The following is a 19,465-nucleotide window of genomic DNA, read 5'->3' as shown; positions in this document are numbered from 1 at the left end:
TTCTGGAGTAAGAGGTATACCATGTAGAAAACATGAACTATCAATCACTGTAAATCAATGCTTGCTACTAAATTAAAGATTTTAATTGGTTTATATAAAAATTCCTTTTTAAAGAGCTTTTCAGTTGGTGACTTAATAGAAATATGGTCTCAATTGAATATGAATTTACACATGAATTTTAGTTTTGTTTTTTTTTAAGATTTATTTATTTACCCACACCCCCCCCAGTTGTCTGCTCTGTGTCCATTCGCTGTGTGTTCTTCTGTGACCGCTTCTATCCTTTTCAGTGGCACAGGGAATCTGTGTTTCTTTTTGTTGTGTCATCCTGTTGTGTCAGCTCTCCGTGTGTACGGCACCATTCCTGGGCAGGCTACACTTTCTTTCGTGCTGGGCGGCTCTCCTTACGGGGTGCACTCCTTGCGCGTGGGGTTCCCCTCCGTGGGGGACACCCCTGCGTGGCACGGCACTCCTTGCGCACATCAGCACTGCACATGGGCCAGCTTCACACAGGTCAAGGAGGCCCGGGGTTTTAACCCTGGACCCCCCATGTGGTAGGCGGCTGCCCTAACCACTGGGCCAAGTCCACTTCCCTGAATTTTAGTTTTTTAGGCTAATGGCACCATGTGTACTTGCTTTGAACGTGAACGCTATACCCACTCCTACACACTTAAACGCATAATACCTGCACACTTTAATCAAATACTACGGGTCTGTTTCCTTGTCCAGAAGGATTGCCTTCTGGATTGTCCGTGAGGAAGGCTTGTTCTAAGCTGTAGAGGGGAGGTTAAGCCCACAGACCCTGAAGCTGGACTGCTGGCATTCAAATCCCCGTTCCGCCACTCTCCAGCCAGGGCAGGCTGCCTTGTTTTTTGTACACTAGTGTCCTCAGTTGTAAACTGGGATGATAACAGTTTTACCTCCCACGAGATGGTTGGGAGATTAACTCTGTTCAGGTACGTGAAGCACGCAGGCCAGGGCCCGCACACAGTGCTCAATAAATGCTGGATCTTAGTATTCCTCTACGTTGCTCGGGACCTCGGTAGTGCCGTCATCGTCATTTGGCATTGGATTGGCAAGATGATCCAGAATTTGTCTTTTTAGGCACTTTAGGCATTCTTTCTTAGCACATAAGCCTGACTTCAAAAGAACTCTGTACATTCTCCTTGTTCAACAGCATTGCCATTGTCATCAGAATCTCCATCCGAACCATTTCAGTATCACTAAATGAATCCAGCGTAGAAGCGTTGTTTGTGGTGGCAGGTGACTCAAGCTCAGGAGGTGGGAGAGCCTCAGCCCTTGATAACTTAACTGCTGGACTAAAACTCTCAACTAAGATGGCTATTTGGATGTTTTGGTATTTTTGTTCTATGTCAGGATGAGGTTCTGTCTTTAGCAGTCCAGAGCCTGTTCAACAGTCTTCCTGAGTTTGCTTCTCATCTTGGTGATGGCCCTCAGCTGTTATGGGAACCCCGCTAAAACCCATGCACTTTCCATCCAGCTTGGCCGTTCAACGCCAACACTCTGTTCAACAGAGTGGACTGTTGTGAAATGGCTGGTGAGTGGCATCTCTAGCTGGGTTCTGGGTTCAGCTGGCATTGCTGGTTGTCCAGACCTGGTTAGGAACTACTCAGAGGTGTAATCATTACAGTGTCAAGTCTCTTGGTATCTGATCTGCTCTTCAACAATGGTGCATAGCAGCCATATAATCCTCTCTTCATACCCTTACTGAACATCATTATCAGATTCCTAACAGATGAGGGCTTCAGGTTAATTTTCTGGCAATTTCAAGTTTTGTTTAAATAAATAAACCATCTTATTCATGTTGCCTTTATTCCTCCTGCTATTTGGGAAGACATGATCAATTCTGTGAATTGCTTAATCTAAGATATCTTCAAGGTAAGATAAGTCCAGTTCTACTGGGGGGTGCAAAAGCGTGCTCTTTGAACCCCTGAATTGTCATGTTGGCTCAATAGCCCTGGGAAGTGTAACTAGTGACAGTGGGGGCTTATGGGACTTCATGCCAACTAAATTTGCTAGAGGAAAGAGAAAGAAAAAAATCAAAAGATTGTAAGTGATGGATTGCCTTTCTTATCCCTCCCAGGTGAGCCTTTTTCTCAGGAGGAAATGGAAGAAATGTTGTCTGCTGCAATTGATCCAGAATCAAATTCAATTCATTACAAGGACTACATAGCAATGATGGTGGTAGATGAAAATTAAATGCTCTCAAAAGTTAATTTCTAATTCAAAGGACAATTTTAAAAATTGCTTGTCCTTATTAATTTCACATTTTATCTTGTAATTCCTATATCTAAAAATCGATGCCTCATGACATAACTATTTCAAGGTGTATTTTAACTGTGATTATAACTATTAAAATATGCATTTATTTAATATGTCTTGCCTTATGGAACAAACAGATTGCTAATTATTTAAAAACTCTTCTTAACATTTTAATATTACCCATGGATTCTTGTTCATTTTCTTTATTAAAACTCAAAGTTAATTAAACTGGCAGAATGAAGGATGACTGGAATCACCCCAGGTTTGGAATATTAAGATCTTGGGAGGGGGTAAAATGACCACAAATTGAAAACGAGTAGCGATAGGATTAAAACTTCTGTTTTAAACAACATATACTCTAACAATATGAATGTGGAAGAGTTATTGAAGTATTAATAATTGATTTCTTATGAGTACCAATTATTACATATCTCATTTTGAGATTATAATAAATTATAAAAAATTTAATTTTCTGATCCAGCATGTTACCATTTATGAAATAGTTAAAGGAGTTGAGAGAATTGAATCTAGAGAAAAGAAGACTGAATGGAAATTGATAATATAAGTGTTCAGGACAATAAGAGATACTCTGAATAGGAGAGAGTTCTAAAGACAAGATTATTATAGTGATTCTTTCCTTGTCTTTAGAACTCTCAATTATTGAGAATATCTCTTAGTATTGTCCTAGTACTAAGAATATTAAGAAATTTCATGTTATATAGGTGGTACAGCTGTTGAAAAAGCAGAATAAAGTTTTTTGAGCATAAGGAGTCTCAATGGAAGAATGCATAAGAATTTACAAGAAAAGGAGAAAATCAAAAATCTTACATAACCTGTATATACTTTCATATACCACACACACATGTACATGCACATCCACACAGTGTGATTCTATTTAGAGATGGCTTTACCATTATATGTGTGTATGTACAGAAATGCAAAGGAATTGAGGAATCAGCAAGAAAGCGGTTATAATCAAGGCCTGTGGGGTAAAAGTACTAGGGAAGGATGTGAGGAGGTGTGAGTGAAAGCAAGAACTCAGGATCTCTAAGTCCAGCAGCTCGTCTGGTAAGGGAAAGGGACGATCGCCTTTCCTTCCATTCATGAGTAATATTATGTGTTGCTTGTAGTGTTCTTACAATATTTTCTTTATTCTTCTCTGTTATTATTGTAACTAAAAATAATAGCTAACAGTTGCTGAATGTTCACTGTATGAACACTGTTCTAACTTCTTTACATAAGTTAATTCATTTAATCCTCACAACCACTCAAGGATATGGGTAATATCTTGTTACTTCTGTTTTATAGAGATGGTGTGGCAGTTTGATATTGCTAATGAATTCCAAAAACAGATATTGGATTATGTTTGTGAACTGGTCTGTCCCTCAGGGCCTATTAGATTGGGTTTTACTCGAAGGTTGAACGTTTACTTGATTACACAATGATTAAGGCTTTGATTGGGCCACGTCAGTAGGATGTTGAGTTCCTGACCCTTGGCGGGTGGGGACTCGCAGAGAAACTGCCCTGCAGAGAAGGGAGGTTGGAGTTTGGATATTGGAGTCCCGGGAAGTAAACACACAGAGAAGCCAATAAGTGAGACAGGAGAAAAGACTCCATTAGACACAGCAGAGGCCCCGGGGAGATAGATGAGCCATTCGCCTGATAGTTTACAGCTGGCCTTGTGCAGAGAGCAGAGAGGCTGGGCCCAGGGAGAGGAGCCAGGAAGCCTGAACCCTGGCAGATGTCGGCAGCCATCTTACTCCAACATGTGGCAACGGACTTTGGAGAAGGAAGCAACTTATGCTTTATGGCCTTGTAACTGTAAGCTTCTACCCCAAATAAATACCCTTTATAAAAACCAACAGATTTCTGGCAGTGGACTTGGCCCAGGGGTTAGGGCGTCCACCTACCACATGGGAGGTCTGCGGTTCAAACCCCAGGCCTCCTTGACCCGTGTGCAGCTGGCCCATGTGCAGTGCTGATGCCCGCAAGGAGTGCCGTGCCACGCAGGGGTGTCCCCCACGTAGGGGAGCCCCACGTGCAAGGAGTGTGCCCCATAAGGAGAACCACCCAGTGCAAAAGAAATTTCAGCCTGCCCAAGAATGGCACTGCACCCACAGAGAGCTGACACAACAAGATGATGACACAACAAAAAGAAACACAGATTCCCGTGCTGCTGACAACAGAAGCAGGCAAAGAAGATGCAGCAAATGGACACAGAGAGCAGACAACCGGGGTGGGGGTGTGGAAGGGGAGAGAAACAAATAAATAAATAAATAATCTTTAAAAAAAAAAACAACCAACAGATTTCTTGTATTTTGCATCAGCACCCTTTGGCTGACTAATACAGATGGTAATGAAATTATGTGGCTAGAAGAGGTTGTATTAGTCAGCTTTTGCTAGGTTATGTTGTGATAACAAACAACCTCAGAATCTCAATGACTTACAACAATAAAAGTTTTTATTCATGTTTTATATCCACTGAGGTCATCTGGGAATCTACTTCCTGTGCCTTCTTCATTATACTCACTTACTTCTTAAGTAATCACAGGTGCCATTGCCCAGGATAGCCAGCCTATACTTGCTGTCCCAAAATAATTATTAATAGAGATGTCTTTTACTCTCACAAGTATTCTAGTTGTGATGGTTTGAAACTATATTGTATCCCAGAAAAACCATGTTCTTAAAGCAAATCCATTCCCGTGGGTGTAAATCTATTGTAAGCAGGGCCTTTTAATTAGGTTACTTCAGTTACAGCATGGCCAATCATGGCTCTTAATCCTCTTACTGGAGTCCTTTATAAGAGAATGAAATTCAGAGAGAGAAAGAAAACAACAGAAGCAAGAAGCTAAAACAACAAAGCCCAGACAATAAAGGAGAGATCAGCAGGTAACACCATGTGCCTTCCCATGAGACAGAAGTCCAGGACTGCTGGCCGCTGGTGCTGAGAGAAAGAGCATCGCCTGATGTTACCTTTTTTTTTTTTTTTTTAAAGATTTATTTATTTATTTATTTAATTTCCTTCCCCTCCCCTGGTTGTCTGTTCTTGGTGTCTATTTGCTGCGTCTTGTTTCTTTGTCCGCTTCTGTTGTCGTCAGCGGCGCGGGAAGTGTGGGCGGCACCATTCCTGGGCAGGCTGCTCCTTCCTTTCACGCTGGGCGGCTCTCCCCACGGGCCCACTCCTTGCGCGTGGGGTCCCCCACGCGGGGGACACCCCTGCGTGGCACGGCACTCCCTGCGCGCATCAGCACTGCGCATGGCCAGCTCCACACGGGTCAAGGAGGCCCGGGGTCCGAACCGCGGACCTCCCATATGGTAGACGGACGCCCTAACCACTGGGCCAAAGTCCGTTTCCCTGATGTTACCTTGATTTGGACATTTTTCTCAGCCTTGGAACTGTAAGCTTGTAAGCTAATAACTCCTCATTAATAAACATTTACGCACCTAACCAGGGTACCCCAAAATGTGTGGCAAACATTGGAAAAATTAAATGGAGAAATAGATGCCACTACAATTATAGTGGGAGATTTTAATACACCATTATCATCATTAAGACAAAACATCCCGACAAAGGATCAATAAAGAAACAGAGCCCTTGAATAATACAGTAGAGGAGGCAGACCTAATAGACACGTACAGAACATTACACCCAAAAGCAGCAGGATATACATTCTTCTCAAGTGCACATGGAGCATTCTCCAGGATGGACCACATGCTAGGTCACAGAACAACTCTTAGCAGATTCAGAAAGGTTGAAATTATACAAAGTAATTTCTCTGACAACAATGGAATGAAGCTGGAAATTAAGGGGCAGAGAACCAGAATAGGCACAAAGGTATGGAAATTAAACAACACACTCGTAGACAATCAGTTGGTCAAGCTGAAAACTGCAAGTTAGTAACTACCTTGAAATGAATGAAAATAACATAACATATCAAAACCTGTGGGATTCAGCAAAGGCTGAGAGGGAAATGTATAGTCATAAATGGCTAATTAAAAGAGAAGAAAGAGATAAAAATCAAAGACTCAACTGCACACCTGGAGAAACTAGAAAAAGATCAACAAACTGATCCCAAAGCAAGCAGAAAGAAAGAAATAACTAAGATTAGAGCAGAGCTCAATGAAATTGAGAATTTAAAAAAAACAAAAACTAGAAAAACTTAACAAAACCAAAAGCTAGTTCTTTGAGAAGATTAATAAAATTGACAAACCCTTAGCTAGACTAACAAAAAAAGAGAGAAGATACAAATACGTAACATAAACAAGGGAGGAGATGTCACCACTGATAACACAGAAATTAAGAGTTTCATAAGAAGATACATTGAGAAATTGTATGCCAACAAGATGGATAAATTAGATGAAATGGACAAATTTTTAGAAATACACAAGCAGCCTACATTGATGAAATAAGACATTGGTTAACTCAACAGACCAATCACAAGTAATGAGATTGAATTTGTCATCAAAAACCTCCCAACTAAGAAGAGTCCAGGACCAGATGGCTTCACAGGTGAATTCTACCAATCATTCTAGAAAGAACTAACACCAATCCTGCTTAAACACTTCAAAAAATACAAGTGGAGGCATCATTGCCTAACTCATTCTATGATGCCATCATCACCCATACCAAAGCCACATCAAACACCACAAGAAAACTACAGACCAATCTTTCTAATGAACCTTTATGCTAAAATCCTCAACAAAACACTTGCTAATCTTATTCAACAGCACATGGAATGAATCAGACACCACGACCAAGTGGGCTTCATCCCTGGTGTGCAAGGGTGGTTCAACATGAGGAAATGAATGTGATACGCCACTTAACAGATTAAAGGAAAAATCACATGATCATCTCTATTGATGCAGAAAAGCATTTAACAAAATACAGCATACTTTCTTGATAAAAACCCTCCAAAAGATAGAAATAGAAGGAAACTTCCTCAACATGATAAAGGGTATATATGAAAAACCCACAGCTAACATCATATTCAATGGTGAAATGCTAAATGCTTTCCCTCTAAAACCTGGAACAAGAGAAGGATGCCTGCTGTCACTGCTGTTATTTAACATTGTATTAGAAGTACTTGATCGAGCACTTAGGCAAGAAAAACATATAAAAGGCATCCAAATTGGAAAAGAAGAAGTAAAAATTATACTATTTTCAGATGACATGATCCTATATATAGAAAGTTCTGAAAAATCTACAACAACACTTCTAGGGGGAAATAGATGTGGCACAAACAATTGGGCTCCCGTGTACCATATAGGAGGGTCCAGGGCCCAATACCCAGGGCCTCCTGGTCCGTGTGGCGAGTTGCCCACGCGGAGTGCTGCCCTGCTCAGGAGTGCTGCCCACATGGAGAGCTGATGCAGCAAGATGACACAACAAAACGAGACACAGAGAAGAGACAATATGAGATACAGTGAACTAGGGGCTAAGGTAGAACAAGAGAATGATCACCTCTCTTCCACTTTGGAAGGTCCCAGGATTGGTTCCCAGAGCTGCCTAATGAGAATACAAGCAGACACAGAAGAACACACAGCGAATGGACACAGAGAACAGACAACAACAATGGGGGGGGGGGGGTTGGAGAAAGAAAGAAGTCTTTTTTAAAAAAGCTTCTAGAGCTGATAAATGAGTTCAGTAAAGTGGTGGAATATAAGATCAACACACAAAAGTCAGTAGCATTTCTGTACAACAATAATGAGCAATCTGAGGAGAAAATCAAGAAAAAATTCCATTTACAATAGCAACCAAAAGAATCAAATATCTAGGGATTAACTAAAGATGGAAAGGACTTGTACACAGAAAACTATACTACATGGTTATAGGAAATCAAAGAAGACGTAAATAAATGGAAGAATATTCCATGTGCAGAGATTCGAAGACTAAACATCATTAAGATGTCTGTCCTACCCATATTTATTTACAGATTTAATGCAATCGCAATAATAATTATAGCATTTTTTACTGATCTGGAAAAGCTAATTATGAAATTTATTTGGAAGGGCAAGGGACCACAAGTAGCCAAAAACATATTGAAAAAGAAAAACAAAATTAGAAGAATCATGCTACCTGACTTTAAAGCATATTACAAAGTTACAGTGGTCAAAACTGCATGGTATTGGCACAAAGGTAGACATACTGACCAGTGGAACTGAAATGGAAGTTCTGATATAGATCCTCAATATATGGTCAACTGAGGATTTGACAAGGCCACCAAGACCACTTAACTGGTACCGAATGGCCTCTTCAACGAATGGTGCTAGGAGACTGGGTATCCATATCCAAAAGAAAGAGAGGATCACCATCTCATGCCCTATACAAAAATTAACTTAAGATGCATCAAAGATGTAAATATAAGTGCCAAGACTACAAAGTTCCTAGGAGATAATACAGGGAAGCGTCTATGAGGTCTTGCAATAGGAAATGGTTTCATAAACTTTGCACCCAAAGCACAAGCAATGAAAGAAAAGATAAATGAGACCTCCTCAAAATTAAAACCTTTTGTGCTTCACGGGGTTTATCAAGAAAGTGAAAAGACAGCCTACTCAAGGGCAGAAAATATTTGATAACCATTTATCTGGTAAGGACCTAACATCCAGCATTTATAGAGAAATCTGACATCTTGAAAATAAAAAGACAAACAACCCACTTAAAATGGGCAAGATATTTGAATATTTTTCCAAAGAGGATATACAAATGGCTAAAAAGCACACAAAAAGATGTTCAACATCATAGCTATTAGGGAAATGCAAATCAAAACTATAATGAGATATCATCTTATACTTATTACCCTGACAGCTGTTAGAAAAACAGAACTATAAGTGATGGAGAGGATGTGGAGGCAAGGCAACCCTTATTCACCACTGGTGGGAATGAAGAATGGTGCAGCCATTGTGGAAGAAACTTTGGTGGTTCCTCAGGAAGCACAATATAGAACTGCCATATGATCCAGTAATCCTACTTCTGGGTATGTATCCTGAAGAATTGGAAGCAGGGACACAAACATATATATGCCGATGTTCATAGTGGCATTATTCACTGTTACCAAAAGTTGGAAGTAACCCAAGTGTCCATCAACAGATGAATGGATAAACAAATTGTGGTATATACACACAGTGAGGAATATTAGGAATGAAGTATTGACACACGGGCCACCATGGATGAATCTTGAAGTCCATATGTTGAGTGAAGTAGACCAGTCACTGAAGGACAAATATTACATGGCCTCACTTGTAAGACCTAAGCAAACTGAGCAGACTCACAGAGCTAGAGTCTGGAAGATAGGTTATCAGGAAACAGAAAGGGAGTAGAATGTGGTGAGCCAATGCTCAATACAGATAAAACCTATGATAAAGTGGAAGGGGGTGTTTGGGCAGTGGATGGTTATGATAGTGGTGCAGGGATATGAGTGGGGGCAATGGTACTGGAATGTGAGTGTAAGCAGAGTGGGGGTGGGGTGGGGTGGGGTGGGGTGGACTATCCACGGAGGAAGGAACAGGTGAACTCTGGGAACTTGTAGGTCTGTGGTTAGAACTACAATAGTGGGAATGTTCTTTTAGGAAATAGGGGAGGGTCATTGGTGCAGGGCATTGGACATGAGGGGACATGTGGGAAAGGGTACACCTGGGGCATGCTTCTGTAGAATACTAAAGTGTTCATTTTGTCATAGGGTGTTATCTTAGTGGGTGGAAACCCACACAATAAACAGGACAATATTAATCTCCCATCCTGGGGAGTCCTGCTAGGTTCTCAAATACAGGGGCAAGAGTCTCCCGAGAAAATAGGCAGTGCCTAAAAAAAGAAGATGAACCAATATGTCAAGCCCTCAATATTAATACATATAACTATGAACATTATTCTTCAAAAATTGCAACCTAGTGGTTACCATGGGTTCCAAGGGGAGAGGAAGGGAAGAATGGATGGAGCATGGGACATTTTTAGGGCATTGGATTTGTTCTGCATCATCTTGCAATAATGGATACAGGCCATTATGCATTTTGTTAGAACTTATGAAAGTGTATGGTGCAGAATGTGAACCATAATGGAAACCATTGACCATGGTTAGTGGCAATGCTTCAATATTTGTTCATAAGTTGTAACAAATGTACCATGCTCATGTAAGATGTTATTAATAGGGAAAATGTGAGAGGGAGAAGGTGTGGGGTATATGGAAATCTCTTATAGTTTATATGTGATGTTTCAGTTACCTATAGCTTCTTTGAAAATAAAGTGGAAAAAAAAGACACTGGGGGAACATAAAATAAAAATAAAAGTTAAGAGATCCCATGGGAATGAAACACATTCATTTTTTTAAATTTAAAGAAAAATTTATATATATATAACTTTTAATTTTTTAAATATTTATTTATTTATTTATTTATTTATTTATTTATTTATTTGGCTTGCTTTTTGGGGAGGTTTTGGATTGCAGAAAAGTCACAACTGTGGCCGGGGAGGATCACTGGTGCAGAGTGTTGGTGGTAGGGGTATGTGTGGGGAGGGGTACATCTAGGGTATGCCTTTATGGAATATGAATGTGTTTAAGTGGTCATGAAGTGTTTTCTTGGTGGGTGGAGACCCACACAATAACCATAAGAATATTGAATTCCCATCCTGGGGAGTCCTGCTACATTCTCTAATAGAGTGGCTAGAATCTCTAGAATACATGGGCAGTGCCTAGCATAGGAGGACAGAACAATACACCAGGTCCTTGATATTGATGTCTGTACTTATGAACCTTGTTCTTGTGAAATTGAGCCATAGTTATCTCCTGAAAGCCTCCTTATTGCTCTAATGTGGACTCTGTCTAAGGCAAACTCAGCATATAAACTCTCTACCTTACCCCCAGCATGGGATATGATTCCCAGGGATGAGCCTCCCTGGCACCAAGGAATTATTACCAAGCACCAATTAGCAATGCATTTGGAAAAAGACCTTGACCAAAAGGGGGAAATAGTAAATACAAAAGAGTTTTTTGGCTAAGAGATTTCAAAATGAGTCAGGTCGTTCCAGAGTTTATACTTATGTATGTCTCAGCAGGATCTCCCTGATTGCCACAGTAAACAGTGCCTCAAGTACGGGGGCTCCTGAAGGCTCTAGAGACATCTGGACATTGTAGGAAGGGCAGACGACCCCAGGAATTCAGCACCCTGTCAGTGGGCCTTACCTTGGAATATGTGATAACCTATCCACCCAATGTATCCAAGTTGGACTCATTTATAATTTTCCTACACATGGTTCTTATGCCCCTTTTATTTGAACCTATAATTAGCACTATATTAGCACTATAATTAGCAATATATGTCCCAGAGACTTAAATCTTCCAGATGTTCATATGCCAGTTGAGTCCTGAATCTCAGCAGAGTTGCAGTCAACACCTACCCTCCAGTTCATCGGACTTGCCCAGGACAGTTAACAACATGATGATGGACAGTGCCCATTCCAAAAGAACATAGTATGTACAACTGCAAGCAAGATAGTTCCACCCATATGCCCCACAGCATCGAAGCCCTGTCTTAATCAGAAGCAGAGTGGGCTCATCCCCAAATCCTCTAGATTGAGGAATGAACAAACATAAGGGAGGATTGCAACTCTGGACTAAAGTAGACTTATTATCATTCTAGTAATGGGAAAATTATATAGTAACACTGACGTAAAGGGCAGTGGCCACCAGAGGTTCTGAGGGGAGGGAGAGGAAAGAATAGGTATAACATGGGGCATTTTTGGGACTTTGGAATTGTTCTGCATGACCTCGCAATGATGGATACAGGCCATTATACATTTTTTCAAAATCTATAGAATTGTGTGGTGTGAAGTGTTAACCATAGTGTAAACTATAGTCCGTGGTTAGAAGCAATACTTCAATATGTGTTCATCAATTGTAACAAATGTACCACACTAATGAAAGATGTCATTAATGGGGAAAAGTGTGTGTGGGGGGGTGAGGTATATGGGAATCTCCTATATTTTTGATGTGAACTTTATGTCATCTAAAGCTTTTTAAAAATAATACTTTTTTTTTTTTTTAAAGAGTGGGTTATTTTAAAAAGCCAATGGTATACTGCATTTTGGCAGCTTAGCAGACTAGAACCCCCAGTTTATGTGATAAATTATATGTTCATCCTGTTCAAAATACAGTCAATAAAAATGAAGGAATCATCACGGTTTGGAAAGCTTAGTGAAAACCAGCCATAGCAGTGGTAGCAACGGAAGGCGTTTCTTCCTTCACTGTTCTCCCAAGATGATACCCGGGTAAAATCTAGCTGGAGAAGCGACGTGCCGCTCACTCAGCAGGCCTGGTTAGAATCGCCACACAGAGTGGGTGGGCACCCCCTGCCCTCGGGCCAGGGTGGAGCAGTGAGGAAGGGGCTGTGGGGACGCCCAGAAGCATGAGCAGCCAGGCTGTTGCGAGGTGACACTGCAGCCAGGAAGGAGGGGGCAGGGACTCGAAACACCCTTCCAGGAAGCACCCCCGGGGCACATCATCCGGCAGCAGCGGCCAGCACCAACATGCGGCGGTGAGGCGCGTGCTAGAGCCTGGCGCGGAAACCCGGGCACGGCCTTGTTTGCTGCACCCAAGGGAGCCCTGAGAATCCTCTACAAGCCATTACCCTGCATGGCCCTGGTGAGTACCTAACCTTGGCAACTAAGGAGTGATGTCATAGTCTCCTTCCGAGGACAGGCTCCCATACCCAGAATCAGTAGAAGGATGCCTCAGGTTTGCAAATCCCACCTTCTAGAATGCTTTCAAAAGTTCTGACTGATGTCATGCATTACACCCTGTCTCAAGGAAATCCCATCTCTTTAGTAGTCATAGAAATGACTTTTTGGAATGTAATTGATTTTTTATCTGTAGCATGAGTGTCTTTTTAAAAAATTTTTTATAAAATACAGGATTCCAATATACCACCTGTAGGAGTTTGACATAGTTATGAATTCCAAAAATAGATATTGGATTGTATTTGTAAACTGGTCTGAACCTGGGCGTGATTAAGTTATGATTAGGGCTTTGATTGGGCCACGTCATTAGGTTAAGCCATGGCAAAGGACAGAGTTGGAGGCTTGTAATGTTGGAATTTTAATGTTGGAGTTTGATGCTGAGGTCTTAAGCCGGAGCTCTGAGGAGAGAGACAGAGCCATTCGCCTGAGAGTCTACAGCTGGCCTCGTGGAGAAAACAGGAGCTGAGCCCAGAGGAACCCAGGAAGCCTGAGCCCTCGCAGACGTTGGCAGCCATCTTGCTCCAACACGTGGAAATAGACTTTGGTGAGGGAAGTAATTTATGCTTATGGTCTGGTATCTGTAAGCTCCTACCCCAAATAAATACCCTTTATAAAAACCAACCAATTTCTGGTATTTTGCATCAGCACCCCTTTGACTAACTAATACACCATCCTATTATTAACAGCTTGCACTGGTATAGTACATTTGTTACAAATGAAAATAGCACATTTTTATAATTGTACTATAAACTGTAGTCCATGGTTTAACCTAGAGTCCACTGTTTGTGTAATGTAGTTCCATTTGTTTTTTAAAAGATTTTTATTCTGCTACCATATATACAATATGATATTTCTCCTTTTAATCAGATTCAGATGTTTCAGTGTGTTAATTGTATTCACAATGTTGTGCTACCATCACCTCCATCCATTACCGAAACATTTCCATCATTCCAAACAGGGGCCCTGTGCATTTTAAACCTCAACTTCCCATTCCCTACCCCCATCCTGTCCCCTGGTAACCTATATTCTAGATTGTGATATCATGAATTTGCCTATGCTAATTGTTTCAAATCAGTGAGATCATACAATATTTGTTCTTTTATATCTGGCTTTTTTCACTCAACATGATGTCTTCAAAGTTCATTCAGGTTGTTGCAGGTATCAGAACTTCATTCCTTTTTACAGCTGAATAATATTTCATCATATGTATATACCACATTTTATTTATCCATTCATCAGGGGTTTATTCCATCTTTTGGCAATTGTGGATAATGCCTCCTGTGGCTCCCCTCTCTCTCTGAATTCATCCCATTTATAAAGGACTCCAGTAAGAAGCTTAAGACGCGCTCTGGGCCCTGCCCTAAAGGAAGTAATCTAATCAAGAGACCCTTATCTGAAGTGGCCTAACACAAAGGCCCCACCCACGACAGGTTCACACCCACAGGAATGGGTTCGTTTTAAGAACATAATGCTCCATGGCCCATAAAAGCCTCAGGCTACCACAGTCTGTCTGTCTGTCCTTGTACCAGTATCCTGCTGTTTTGACTTTTGTGACTGTATACTAAGTTTTGAGATCAGGAAGTATGAGTACTCCAACTTCTTTTTCAAGATAGTTTTTGGTCATTTAGGACCCCTTACCCTTCCATAGATATTTGATTATGGGCTTTTCCATTTCTGCAAAAAAGGCTGTTGGAATTTGGATTTAGGTTGCATAGAATCTGCAAATCACTCTGGGTAGAATAGACATCATAACAATATTAGTCTTTCAATCCATGAACACGGAATTTCCTCCCATTTACTTAGGTCTTGTTTGATTTTTTTAAAGCAATGTTTTATCTATTCTGCATATAGGTCCTTTAGATTTTTGGTTAGATTTCTTTCCAGATATTTGATTCTTTTAGTTGCTATGGTAAATGGATTTTTTCTCTTGATTTCTTCCTCTAATTGTCCATTACTAGTGTATAGAAACACTACTGATTTCTGAGTGTGGCTCTTGTAACAGCCACTTTGCTGAATTCATTTATTTGGTCTAGGAACTTTGTTGTGGATTTCTGAGGATTTTCTGTATATAGGATCATGTCGTCTTCAGTTAGGGAAAGTTTTACTTCTTCCTTTCCAGTTTGGGTGCCTTTTATTTCTTTTTCTTGCCTAATTGCTATGACTAGAACTTCCAGTAGTGTGGAGACAGTCTTGGTCCTGTCTTAGAGCAGGGGTTCTTGACCTTTTTTGTTCCGTGGACCTCTTTGCCAGTTAGGTGAAAACCATGGACTCCTTACTAAGTCCACACTATACTGTGTATTATTTAATAAATACATCACATCTGCACCAACATGTCCCAAAAAGAATGATGGTTTTTTGAATTTCAATTCAAGCTCATGGGCCCCTTGTTAAGAACCCCTGTCTTAGAGGCAACATTTTCAGTCTTTCACCATTAAGTATGAGCGAACTGTGGGTTTTCCTATATGCCCTTTATCATGCTGAGGAAGTTTCCTTCTACTCCTAATTTTCTAAGTGTTTGTATCAAAATGGGTGCTGGATTTTTTCAAGTGGCTTTTCTGTGTCAATTGAGAGGCTCACGTGGTTTTCTCCCTTTGTTTTGTTATTGTGGCATATTACATACCACACATACCACCACTGAGCCACTCTGCATACCTTGGATAAATATGACCTGATCATCACGTATATTTTTTAATGTGCTGTTGGATTCTATTTGCTAGTGTTTTGTTGAGGATTTTTGCATCTGCATTCATAGGAGAAATCGATCTGTAATTTTCTTTTCTTGTGCTATCCCCATCTTGCCTTTTTTTTTTTTTTTTATCATTGTGGCACATTCATTGCATTTGATGAATACATTTTGGAGCACTGCTACGCTGCATGGATAGTGGTCTACATTGTAGTTTACACTCTCCCCCCAAAACATTCAGTGGGTTATGGCCGGATATATAATGTCCAGCATCTGTCCCTGCAATATCATTTAGGACAACTCCAAGTCCCAAAAATGCCCCACATCACTTCTCTTCTTCCCTCTTCCTACCCTCAGCAAATACTGTGGCCACTCTCTCTCCCCTCTTGCTCTGATATGAGGGTGATAGTGGCCTCCTAGAATGAGTCAGGCAGTGTTTCCTCCTGTTCAGATTTTTTTATTTTAAAAAAATTTATTGAAGCATGTCACTCATACAGGAACATACATAAACAGTAAGTGTATAGAAATAGTTGTGAACTTACAAAACAAACATATATTAACATCTTACAGGGCCTTCATACCTCACCCTACCACCACTACCTTGCGTTGTTGTTAAACAGTTTATACTAATGATTAAAGAGAATCCTCAAAATATTAATACTAACTGAAGTATTTTCCCCCAACCCACCCTATTATATTATTATATCATTTATATATGAACATGCATAAATAATAAGTGTATAATAAAGGTTGCAAACTTACAAAGCAAACATGCATAACTTCATACAGGGGCCCCATACATCAACTCTCCACCAACACCTTGAATTGTCATGAGACATTTGTTACAAATTATGAAAGAATGTTGTCAAAAGCTTACTACAAATTGTCTTACATTTGGTGTATTTTCACTGCAGTGGTGACGTATATTTGACCTAGCTCACAAAGGACACTCTTGCATCTGTACCATCAACAGCAATTCTCGTCCACCTTTGGGTTTACTCTGCTATTCAGTTCCTGGATTACTCTCTAGCATTCTGTCAACTGGCATTTATATCCCTAGACTACCCTTTTCAGCAACATACCCATTTATAAACCAGCTGTTATTCATTATAATGTGTTACCATCAACTCTGTACATTGCCACACTTTTACAGTAAAGCTAACTGAAACTTCTACACACATTAAACATCAGTAGTCCATCTCAGTCCTCCTCTTACCTCCTTTAAGAATCCACCACCTTCCACCAGGTCTTAAAGATATTTTCCTACATTTTACCCTAGAAGCTTTATGGTTCTTTTAATTTTAGATTTTTTATTCATTTTGAGTTAATTTTTGGATAAGGTGTGAGATAAAGGTCCTCTTTCCTTCTTTTGGCTGTGGATATCCAGTTTTCTCCACATCATTTGTTGAATGGATTGTTCTGCCCAAGCTGGGTGGGTTTGACAGACTAGTCAAAAAATCACTTGAATATACATGTAAGGATCTGTTTCTGAACCATCAGTTTGGTTCCATTGGTCTATGTGTCTGTCTTTATGCTAGTACCATGCTCTTTTTACCACTGTAGCTAGGTAATATGATTTAAAGTCTGGAAATGAAAGTCCTCCAACTTAGCTTTTCCTTTTCAAGATGTTTCTGGCTATTCATTACCCTTCCAAATAAATTTGATAATCATGTTTTCCATTTATTTTTAAAATGCTGGTGGAATTTTTTACCAGGCTTGCATTGAATCTGTATATCAATTTGAGTAGAAATGACATCTTAATGATATTTAGTTTTCCCGTCTTTGAGCATGGAATATTCTTCCTATTATTTAGGGCTTTTAAAATTTAACAGTGAGTTGTAGTTTTCTGAATACAAGTGTTTACATCATTGGTTAAGTTTATTCCTGACTATTTGGGGTTTATCTGCCATATTTTATTTTCACCACTCTTTTGACACGTTTAGTTACTTTTATTGATATAATCTTCATTTCTAGACTCTCTTCCAGGCCTCTCTCTCCTGTCTTTTCTTTTCAGGCTATAGCATACCCATTAGTATTTCCTGCAAAACTGGTCTCTTGTTTACAAACTCTCTCAGTTTCTGTTTATCTGTGAATATTCTAAACTTGCCCTCAATTTAAAAAACCAATATTTAATTTTTTTATTCCCCCTTGCGACTTGCTTGCTGTCTGCTCTGTGTCCATTCACTGTGCTTTCTTCTGTTTGTCTGCATTAATTTTTATTTATCCCTTCCCCGCCCTTGCAGCTTGCTTGTTGTTTTTGCTCTCCGTGTCCATTTGCTGCACGCTTTTCTGTGTGTTTATTTGTCTCTCTTTTTTGTTGCATCATCTTGCTGAATCGGCTCCCCATGGCACTTGTGGGCCAGTGGCGCTCCGAGGCATGCAGGCGAGCCTGCCTTCACAAGGAGGCCCCGGGACATGAATCCAGGTCCTCCCATATGGTAGGCGGGAGCCCAACTGATTGAGCCACAGCCGCTTCCCAACTGGGCCTCATTTTTGAAAGCCAGTCTTGCCAGATATAAGATTTGTGGCTAGAAGTTTTTCTCTTGCAGTATCTTAAATATATCATACCACTGTCTTCTTGTCTCCATGGTTTTTGGTGAGAAATCAGCACTTAATCTTATTGGTATCTCTTATATGTTATGCATCACTTTTCTCTTGCTGCTCTCAGAATTTTCTTTGTCTTTGGCATTTGATATTCTGATGAATATGTGTCTTGGAGTTGGTCTATTCAGATTTATTTGGATGGGAGTATGCTGTGCTTCTTGGACATGTATATCTATGTCCTTCAACAGGGTTGGGAAATTTCCTACCATTATTACTTCAAATATTCCTTCTGCCCCTTTTCCCTTCTCTTCTTCTGAGATGCCCATGAAATGTGTGTTTGCACATCTCTTACTGTTGTTTAGTTCCCTGAGACCTTGTTCAATTTTTTCCATTCTTTTCTTCATCTGTTCTTTTGTATGTTCACTTTCAGAGGCCATTTCTTCAAGCTCACCAATCTTTTCTTCTGCCTCCTCAAATCTGCTATTATATGATTCCAATATCTTTAAATTTTCATTTATTGCACCTTTCATTCCCATGGGACCTGTTATTTTTCTATGTATGCTTTCAAATTCTTCTTTGTGTTCTTCCAATGTCTTCTTAATATCCTTAATCTCTTTAACCATCTCATTAAATTTATTAAGGAGATTTGTTTGAACATCTATGATTAGTTGTCATAACTCCTTTATGTCATCTGAAGGCTTATTTTGTTCCTTTAACTGGCCATATCTTACATATGGATTGTAATTTTTTGTTGGTGTCTTGGCATCTGGCTTAGTAGAATATTTATTCTGGGTGCAGTTTTTCTCTTTAGTTTAGGGCTTCCTGCCCTTTCTCCCTCGCTGGATGTGTAGTAGGAGCCAAGGATGTTGTTGGTGCTGTAAGCTGTGGAGGCTCAAGCTGCCCTCATTGCCACAGGGACCAATGAACCTTCTCCCAACTTTCTCCTTTGCCAGGGGTAGGGACAGAGTCATAGCTGTGTGGAATAATCCAACTCGTGCAGGCCTAGACTGTAGTTACCCAAAAAGACTGATGAAGCTTCATGCCCCTTTCTCCCCTGCCTGTGGCAGGGATGGAGCTGCCGGTGTGGGCAGCAACCTATGCAGTGCAGGTCCAAGATGACCGCAGTTGCCCATAGGAGACTTCTGATTATTCAGGCTGTGCCAGCCAAAGGTACCTGCAGTGTAGCAGTTTGATATTATTGATGAATTCCAAAAAGAAATATTGGATTATGT

The 19,465-nt window shown here is 40.3% G+C and overlaps 1 protein-coding gene across 5 annotated transcripts in view; it reads left to right on the top strand.

The window, feature by feature from the left end:
- The window catches only part of EFCAB2 (EF-hand calcium binding domain 2), a 213,138-nt gene extending 210,747 nt beyond the window's left edge, over positions 1-2,391 (top strand). For all 5 annotated transcript variants that reach the window (XM_023584718.3, XM_058309398.1, XM_071207326.1 and 2 more), the window contains one exon: positions 2,102-2,391. In XM_023584718.3, the coding sequence (XP_023440486.1) occupies positions 2,102-2,217 (116 nt within the window). In that variant the 3' untranslated portion in view covers positions 2,218-2,391. The remainder of the gene's footprint in view (positions 1-2,101) is intronic.
- Positions 2,392-19,465: the final 17,074 nt, after the last annotated feature.

The sequence above is a fragment of the Dasypus novemcinctus genome, chromosome 13 (genome assembly GCF_030445035.2).
Source record: "Dasypus novemcinctus isolate mDasNov1 chromosome 13, mDasNov1.1.hap2, whole genome shotgun sequence".
Taxonomy (NCBI): Eukaryota; Metazoa; Chordata; class Mammalia; order Cingulata; family Dasypodidae; genus Dasypus; species Dasypus novemcinctus.
Note: the sequence above shows the minus strand (reverse complement) of the source record. Positions and strands in the feature narration are given on the sequence as shown.